At 42.1% G+C, this 9,414-nt stretch overlaps 1 protein-coding gene across 2 annotated transcripts in view; it reads right to left on the reverse strand.

The window, feature by feature from the left end:
• KLHDC3 (kelch domain containing 3) overlaps positions 1 to 9,211 on the reverse strand; it is a 27,700-nt gene extending 18,489 nt beyond the window's left edge. For both annotated transcript variants that reach the window (XM_056853062.1, XM_056853063.1), the window contains exons 1-3: positions 8,962 to 9,211; positions 5,187 to 5,363; positions 1,603 to 1,718 (exon numbers count right to left, since the gene is read on the reverse strand). In XM_056853062.1, coding sequence (XP_056709040.1) covers positions 1,603 to 1,718; positions 5,187 to 5,363; positions 8,962 to 9,115 — 447 coding nt within the window. In that variant the 5' untranslated portion in view covers positions 9,116 to 9,211. The remainder of the gene's footprint in view (positions 1 to 1,602; positions 1,719 to 5,186; positions 5,364 to 8,961) is intronic.
• Positions 9,212 to 9,414: the final 203 nt, after the last annotated feature.

A 9,414-nucleotide genomic window follows, 5' to 3' on the forward strand; every position in this document is an offset into this window, starting at 1 on the left:
CATTAAAGGCATCATCTGCCATAACAGGCACTGGTTCCGCTTGCCTGGCTTGAGGTGGCAAGGGCTGATTTCTTTTAAAAGCAGTGCCGAGCGTAAGTAGCTCTCATTAACTTCCACCGGAGTTCTTAAACAGTCACTTCTTAAAGTCAAGAAAGAGAAGCCTTGAGCTGAATTCTCTGAGAGGAATGCACAATTAGCAACAGCTCGCAGATGATCCAGTTTTGTCTGGCCTGTTTGAAGATCCATCCAGACAAGCCATACAGAGGAAATCTTTGTGCTGCTGCTATTCCCCCCGCCCTGCTGGTGCACAGCCTTGTGGAGCCGAATGCTGTGAATGAGGCTGCACATCCAGTCACGGCTGACTCTTTCACCACGTGACCCTTACATGGAAAATAAGCCAGGGGGGGATTACTAGCTATGAGAGCTGGACATGGGCTCATGTCACAGGTACACTGAATGGCTTCTGGCCGATGGCTGTTTCAACTGATTCAGTTCCCCAACTGGAACAATGGCCTACTTTATAAGCAATGGAAGAACGGCTAAGGCTGGAAAGCATTTTCCACCCTTTACAAGTAGCATAAGAACATAAGGAAGGCCATGCTGGACCGGACCAAGGTCCATCAAGTTCAGCAGTCTGTTCACACAGTGGCCAACCTCTAGGAAGCCCACAAGACGACTGCAGCAGCATTGTCCTGCCTGTGTTCCAAAGCACCTAATATATTCGGCATGCTCCTCTGATCCTGGAGAGAACAGGTATGCATCATGACTACTATCCATTTTTACTAGTTGCCATGAATACCCCTCTCCTCCATGAACATGTCTGCTACCCTCTTAAAGCAGTGGGAGAGCTCACCAGTGGGCGGGGAAGAAGGAACAGACAGGTGGGGAGGCACATGAGTAGGAAAGTGGAACAGGAGGCAGGAGTGGGGGACCTGGTGGTGGAAAAGGGAGGGGGCCCTTGGAACTGACCCTGCCTTGGAGAAAGGGCAGGATGAAAGCCTCAGTGTGTTCAATACGACTTACTCCAAAGTGCATCCTTAGGAACGCCTTTTTAACTGTCTGACAATGAAGGCTGGGATTAGACAGCAATTAAAACAGGCCCACACCAGCAAGCTACTTTAGGTATGCTCTCTGGCACTTGGCCTGGAAGGGTGGGAAGCTTAAGCAATGTAATCACTGGGTGTACAGAACTGTTTGTGCAGGTCTCTGGATTATAGCATTTCAGGGGTTTTCAAACAAGATATTTATACTGGGCAAACTGATATCATCTGCTTCAGAGGGACATTTTGGCTACTTTGTGGAAACCCCATATATCTTAGTAAGCAAGGTGTCGTTTTCAGCTGATTGGTCAGACTTCTTTGTTAATATTAATGATGGTTTACATTTCCAGTCACAGCATGTGATGTCAGGTCATGCTTAAGGTAGGGTCCAGCTTGCTTTTTGCTCTGTCCAATTAACTTGGAGGGGGAGATTCTTTTCATGCTGCAGAGCAATATGAACAATAATTGTAAACAGCCATTCTCTTAAAACAGGCTGACTGAAGGCTGAAATTTTTCCAAACAGGTCCAATATACAAATCCTGAAATTTTTAAGGTAACTTACCAGTTGCTCATATCCGCCAAAGATATACATGCTCTTTCCCAAGACACAAGCGGAATGTCCATCCCTTGCCCCTGGTACCATTCCAGATACTTTTGGTGTGGACCATTTATGTGTGCCTGAAATGTCAAAAAGGAGAGAGAGAGAGGAGCTGTTATTAGCAGACATAGAATGGCATTCAAAGGAGTGAGTGACAAAAAGTAAATTCTTGGCAGGGGGATCATTCTAAATATACATCACACAACTCATCTGGTAAGAAGGACCCAATTTTCTGGAAGCTATCTTACAACTTCCGATAAACTCTCCAAAGCACCTGTCACTTCCTCATAGGTAGGATCCTGTGTGCTTTCACCCTGACCCTCATGAAAAACTGTGCAAAGGTATATTGTGCAAAGGTATACTGTGAGAAATGCCTGCAGCTGACTGAACCGCAAAATAACCTCTACCTTCTTTGAAAAACTTTTAAAATGTAGATGGTATGAATACACACTAGTGAAAAGCTTACACAGCCACCTATCTTAGAGCCCCCCCCTCAAAAAAAAATCCCACACAGATAAGCTTTGGAGCAGCAGGAGATTCCACAACCACAGTTGACTTCAGCATCATTCCAGGAAGCAGCAATGGAAACAGCTTGTTCAATATCCTCTTCAGCACCAAGAGCCTCTCACAGCCTGGATTCCACCCAGACTCTAACCAGAGCTGTACTCTGGCCCACTGCAAGGTCAATGTAAGCTCCAGGGAGATAATTAACCTAAAGGGAAAGGGAGCTTTGCTCCTAGTGGGATGCCTGCCATACTTGGCTTTCTAAAACCAGTCATGTGTTATACCAAGAGGTTTCAGCCAAGAGTAAAACATGAAACTGGAGACTGAAGTGGGCTGTGACATCTGATCTAGCCTGTACTTACACAATCGCACAAGCCAGCAAAGGACAATGCCCTGCCGGACAGTCTCGGGGCTTTGTCTGGCCTGAAATGACTCATGCAGGAGGGCTGCTGCTGTTTCCCTTGAGAGTGGGGGGGGGGAGGATTATCAGTGCTTTCCAGGAATGGTAGGAAACGGCACAAACAAACGCATGCGAAGCTGCCCTGGGCTCTGGACAACGAGCAGTGCCGAGGCAGGTTTTCAGACACTCTTCACTAAAAATTAGCGAGCAGTGCCGAGGCAGGTTTTCAGACACTCTTCACTAAAAATTACTGCCAGAAAAATCTGGCAGATATCTGACACTAGAATATACAACAGTATTCTGCAGATACCTGCAAAAAATATATTAAATGTCTGTACACTAAATATTAAAGAAATGAGTCACAAACCTGGAAAGAGAGCCCAAGCACTGAAAGGACTTTTCAGTCTAACCAGGAATGGGTGGTTTCCAGGCTCTTTTACCCTTTTCCTTGTTAAGGCTAATTTATAGAGAATTATAAATCACTTCCCTTCTCTAAGAGCTGTAATACACATTTGATAAAATGACACAGGTGTGGAAACATCTTTCTCAGAAGGACACAAGCATAGGCCCTTTCCTTATTAGGGCTTTGCACATATGTTGGACTGGCTCCTGAAGTACTACCAAACATGCATCTTAACTGGGTTAACACTTTCACGTGTTACTCTCCCCAAGTTACACTAGTATTCACGTGGATCCATGTCTTCAAAAAGTGATATAACCAAGAAAAAACGGGGGAATGAGAAGGTACTAAAAATGTCAGCTAGACACTCTATAGTCAGATAGTACCTCCTAAAATAAAATATTACAACATTGATAGATTATAAACATATAATCTTTTAAATAAGTTCAACATACGTAGGTTATAACTCACCATGAGATAGTCATCAAAAATATTTCAACACAACTAATATACAAAAATACATCATGGATGTAACATACAAAATCTGCTTATATAACAGTATATGAAATAATCTTACAAATATATATTCAACAGGTGGTACAATTCAATATGAATTCAAACTGTTGGTTCAACAGTTAGTGTTCACCAGGTAGTGTTCCAACAGGTCCTGTTAGCAGGTCTATTGGTGTAAATTTAGAATTAACAAATGATGTAGTCCTATCGGAGCAAATTGTTGGTTCACCAGGTAATATTCAACAGGTACTCACTATGTTTATTTTTGTATGTTAATTGTGTTGAAATATTTTTGATGACTATCTCATGGTGAGTTATAACCTACTTCTGTTGAACTTATTTAAAAGATTATATGTTTATAATCTATCAATGTTGTAATATTTTATTTTAGGAGGTCCTATCTGACCATAGTGTTCAAAAAATTATGTCAGAAGACTCCAAAACAATCACCTCTTCTATTTCTTTTATATTTAAAAACTATCTGACCGTGTTTAGGATCTGGCTTTTGTATAGGGCTCCCTAGTTAGCTCCATGCTTGGCTTCAATGGTGCCTGTAGCAGCAGCAGGTGCTCTCGCTGGGTCCTTGTGGTTGCTCTTCTTAGCCTACGTTTCCTTCAAGGCCCTTCTTGCCCAGCAATCTCTATGTCGTTATTCTTCTGCCTACACGTTGCTATCTTATTTCCCCCTCCATTTCCTTTAATGCTCCATATTCTCTTCCTGCTACTGTGAGTAATTTAATCTACTTCTATTCCACCCTTCCTCCAAGGAACTCAGGTCCGCAAAATAATTTCCCCTGGCCACCAGTTCATCCTAAGAATTGCGCTGTGGGGTAGATTAGGCTGAGAAAGACTGATCCAAGATTTGCTTCATGGCTTAGTATGGATCTGAACTTAGGTCTCCCAGATACAAGTCCAGCCCCTATACCACTGCAGAATTCCTAAGACTGCTTGGCATGCAGTCCTGGCATCTCCAGTTAAAGGGACTAGGCAAGTAAATGATGTGAAAGACCTCAGCCTGAAACCCTGGAGAGCCGCTGCCGGTCTGAGTAGACAATACTGACTTTGATGGACCGACGGTCTGATTCAGTATAAGGCAGCTTCATGTGTTCAACTCTGTTGGTGATCCCTGGACCAAAGAATGTCCAGCTGGCCTTGACCAAGGCCAGGGCTTTTTCTGCCCTGGCCCGTCTGTTGGAATAGCCTCTCCAGTGAGACCAAGACCCTGCGGGACCTTAGGGATTTCCACAGGGCCTGCAAGACAGAACTATTCCACCAGGCCTATGGTTGAGGCCAGCTACGTGTTTTTCCATCAAGGCTGGCCTCCCTACCCTGCACATCCTCCTCCTCATCCCCCCAATTGTTCATCTTTGGGGGATGTGGAATACAGCAGGCTCTGCTGTGGCCATATATCATGCTAGCTGCGCCTTTTTAGAATATACTATTGCTGATGATTGTACGGGCTAGTTTTTAACCATTGCTTTAACTGTTTTATTATGTTTTATGATATAATTATATCATGTGAGTCGCCCTGAGCCCAGTCTTGGCTGGGGAGGGCAGATTATAAATTTAATAAAATAAATAAAAGCGAGAAACTGTATCATTAACAATGTGGTAATCCTTTAAATTAAAGGTTTCACACCTATTTTCCTTGTTTCAATGCAAGTACAGACTGTGTCCACATGCATTCAGAAACCCACGATGGAGACTTGCGAGAGAGGGAACCAACACTTACTGACGTCAAAGGCATATAGTACATTGCAGGCTCCCTCGGTATCATTGCGGCCTCCCCAGATGTAGATGGTATCATCAATGAGCACTGCAGAATGTCCGTATCTCATGTAGGGAACCTCCCTCACATGGTCCCTGCTGTTGGTCCACACTGGAGGCAGCTTAGTCCAACGTAGAGAGACTACAAGAAAAAAGCCCACAAGACTATTAGTGGATTGGCTTGCCACAAGCATCAAGTCACCATGTCTACAGATCCATAGAGAAACTACAAACACTCCAGCTCCTCTGATTAACAAGCTGTAGAAGAAATCCAGTCTTTTATAGAGAGCTCTTATCAGCATGCAGGAAGCAAATAATCAAACACCACCATGTTTGTAGACAATAAAAGCAAATAAGGACAATGGAAAAGAACTAAGCAGTATTAATACATCACAGAGAAAAAGATGAAGATGTTCACCAGGACCTATTTGTTATTAGCAGATGGGGGCTCTCTATCATGCTGATGTGAGAACAGAAGGCAACTCCTTCCTCTTGCTCTGTGCTCCAACAACCAGAATGGAGTTTCAAGAAATTTACATAAAAGAGCAATTCTGAGTATATTAAGCAAGTTTATCTCATTTCATTTAACCGTTAAGCAACATTAAGCTCACAGTTAAGCATTTAACGAAAAGGAACAGGTAGCACAATGGCAGAATAAAACATGCAACAGTGCACAATGAAAGAAGAGTCAAGAGCTCAATACTCAGCTCAAACCCAACCCCTTTCTGACTATATATTACTCTTCCTACACCCTTGACACTGAGAGACACTGTCCTTCAGTGTTACTACTCTGAAGATGCCTGCCACAGTTGCTGGCGAAACGTCAGGAAAGAAAATTCCAAGACCACGGTTACACAGCCCGGATAACCTACAAGAACCAAAGAGTCAAGAGATTTGACCTTCATTCATCATTCAGACAGCAGTTTTCAACACACCAAATGATGTACCATTCTACCATTTATTTTCAAAACAATGCTGGAAGGTACAGCTAGGTCGAGGGAATTGTCCACACCACCAAGTGAGTTGCAAAGCTCACCCAGCCTGGATCTCCAACATCTGAATACAATAGTGCATCCAGACTTACTTCACCCTTCCATCCTCCCTGATGACTCTACCTGTCTTCTTCCCCAATCCTGTCTTAATTTGGACCAAATCTGTAAGTTCACATGCCTTTGAAGTTTAAAACCACCTGTCCTGCAATAGCACTACCTATACCTCTAATTAAAATTTACGTTTATTTTAAAAAGCAATCTACTAGCCTGCCGGATACTGTGAAACAAAGGTGTTAGTTTTGCTTTACAAACAGAATGGCAGCTTGCAAAGATTCTCTCTGACATCCAACACTTGCCGTCTCCCAAGAAAGGGTTTTCTCTAACTTAGCATCTATTTTGTGCATGGCTGAATTTATGTTCTAGTCTATTCTCTAAATAAACCCTGCCTGGAAATAAGCTGCTGGTGTTAATTAACCTGTATGTAATAGTTTTTGGGAAAAGTAACCTTTCAGTATGAAAAGCCCTCTACACTGAATGTGAAAGTGGTTCACAGCTTTCAAGATGGGTTTTTGTTTGTGTTAAATAGATATCTTTATCTAAATATATCTCTGATGAAGGAGCTTTGACTCTTGAAAACTTATACCCCCAACATTTTGTTGGTCTCTAAGGTGCTACCGGAATTTGAATCTAGCTGTTCTACTGCAGACCAACACAGCTACCCTCTGAAACTATCTAGCTATTAAATATCTAGTAGAGCTCTAGCAAAGTACCCTCCATTAAGAAACTGGATGAAACCGATCACTGTCTCTCTCTTTCAAGTGACATAAGTCATATTTGAGGTTAATCTGAATGTGAGGAATGTTAATGTAAGCAGATCATCCCCTCTTCTATAGAATCATAGAATAGAATCATAGAATTGGAAGGGACCACCAGGGTCATCTAGTCCAACCCCCTGCCCCATGCAGGAATTTCACAACTACCTCCCCCACACACACCCAGTGACTCCTACTCCATGCCCAGAAGGTGGCCAAGATGCCCTCCCTCTCATAAATTGCCTCTCATGAACGGCCTAAGGTCACAGAATCAGCATTGCTGACAGATGGTCATCTAGTCAATGCTTAAAAACCTCCAGGGAAAGAGCACTTACCACCTCCCGAGGAAGCCTGTTCCACTGAGGAACTGCTCTGTTAGAAATTTCTTCCTAATGTCTAGATGGAAACTCTTTTGATTTAATTTCAACCCGTTGGTTCTGGTCCGACCTTCTTGGGCGACAGAAAACAACTTGGCACCCTCCTTTATATGACAGCCCTTCAAGTACTATAACAAACCCTTATTTGGATAATTTGTTGTATTCTGATTACTTCCACACAGAGGATATAACAAAAAGGTAAAAGTTGTGAAAAACAGGTAGAGGCGTTAAGTTACGGCTAGAGACATAAAAATTCTGTAATATGGCGACTCATAAAATATATATTGTTGAGAGATATGTAATACATGATTACAAAAGTTGAAGAAGAACATTAGAATGCAATTCTAACTAGAATCAGAACGCAATGCAAGATTTGTGTCAAGAGCTTGCCAAGATTAACTAAATGAACATTTTAATACGCACATTTTTAAAAGACAGATTTATATCTACCTTTATAAAGCTTAGGAACATCAAGATCATATAGTGGCAGTCATGCTTAAATGTACAAACCTGTCTGTTCACTAAATTAGCTTTTTGCTCGTCCCTTAATCCTTCTGGAACTGACCCGCTGCAAACATGACATCAGAATGAACCAACATGGCATTTTACTCAGTGGCAACATCTTTATTATTTTAAACTGAATTGGACATAGATTCCACTTGGTTAATTTTACCTGATGTCTGCAATTCCTGATCATCAACCAGCTAGTGACAACTGCTTTATTTTCATTAAAGCAACACACCTTCATCAAAGAGTGTTTCATGGATTGCTCCTTTTCTAAGACAATGTAAAAGTTTTCAAAATATCCTCGGAAGGGAACCAGCAAGTCAGAATTTTTCTCCTCCCTAAATATGCATGCTTTACTATAATTCTAACCTTTGGGCATCTAATTCTAAAAAAAAAATTCTAATAGATAGCATATTACAGATGCTGCACATGACACTTTGTAGAAGAAGAAGAGTTGGTTTTTTTACCCCAATTTTCACCACCTTTAAGGAGTCTCAAACAATCACCTTCTCTTCCTCTCCCCACAACAGACACCTTGTGAGGTAGGTGGAGCTGAGAGAGTTCTAAGAGAACTGTGACTAGCCCAAGGTCACCCAGCAGGCTTCATGCATAGGAGTGGGGAAACAAACCCGGTTCACCAGATTAGACCTCTCTTAACCATTATACCATGCTGGCTCCAATACAAGAAAGTGCAATTTCATGAGGACAAATGCATGAACTGGACAGTTGTCCTGTTCTTTAAAGGCAATTAGGAATCTGAATACTTTTTAAAAACATAATTATTGGTAACACAGAATGAACCAATTAACAACTAACTGACCACCATGATATACTGAACTGATAACATTTGCTTTTATTGATTAGAGTTTAATGACATTTCACAGATGAGTCCAGCAGCCTTTTTTGCCTTACAAAAAAAAAAAGATTCACAGACTTCCAATCTGACAAAAAATGCTTTGATAAAACAGACCATAAAATGCTAAACAAAAAACCATAATCAAGTACATCTGAGAATGGTACAGAGCTGTTGTAGCCGAACACTCTCATCTTACCTGCATTAAACACATGAACATCGATCTGCCGCAGCGTCTCATAGTCTTCACCAGAACAGTAGCCGCCAAAAGAGTAGACTTTGTGTCCAACAGCCACAGCAGCGTGGTTTACTCTCCGGGGCCCACCTTCTAAGTGCACTGTCCACCGTAACATTCCCTTTTGCGAGTGCTCAGTCCCTCCAGGCTGGGGGTGGAGGCTCTAGAGGCTCATGCCCACAGGGCTACCAACCATGTTGGTTTGTAGCCACGGAGCTCTACAACAGACAAAAAATACAAGTGTTTAGAACGTGTCCTATTAGGTCAGTTGCCCAAGGAATCTGGGTCTTCTTGTACATAATGTTTTCCTTGTCGGATATTTTAATAGCTCTTTTAAATGTTACATTACACCATTCATTTCCTTTAATACATTTGGGTGGCAGGAAGCAGGCCTGTTAGATGAAGACGGGACAGAAT

This window comes from Euleptes europaea, chromosome 7 (assembly GCF_029931775.1).
Source record: "Euleptes europaea isolate rEulEur1 chromosome 7, rEulEur1.hap1, whole genome shotgun sequence".
Taxonomy (NCBI): Eukaryota; Metazoa; Chordata; class Lepidosauria; order Squamata; family Sphaerodactylidae; genus Euleptes; species Euleptes europaea.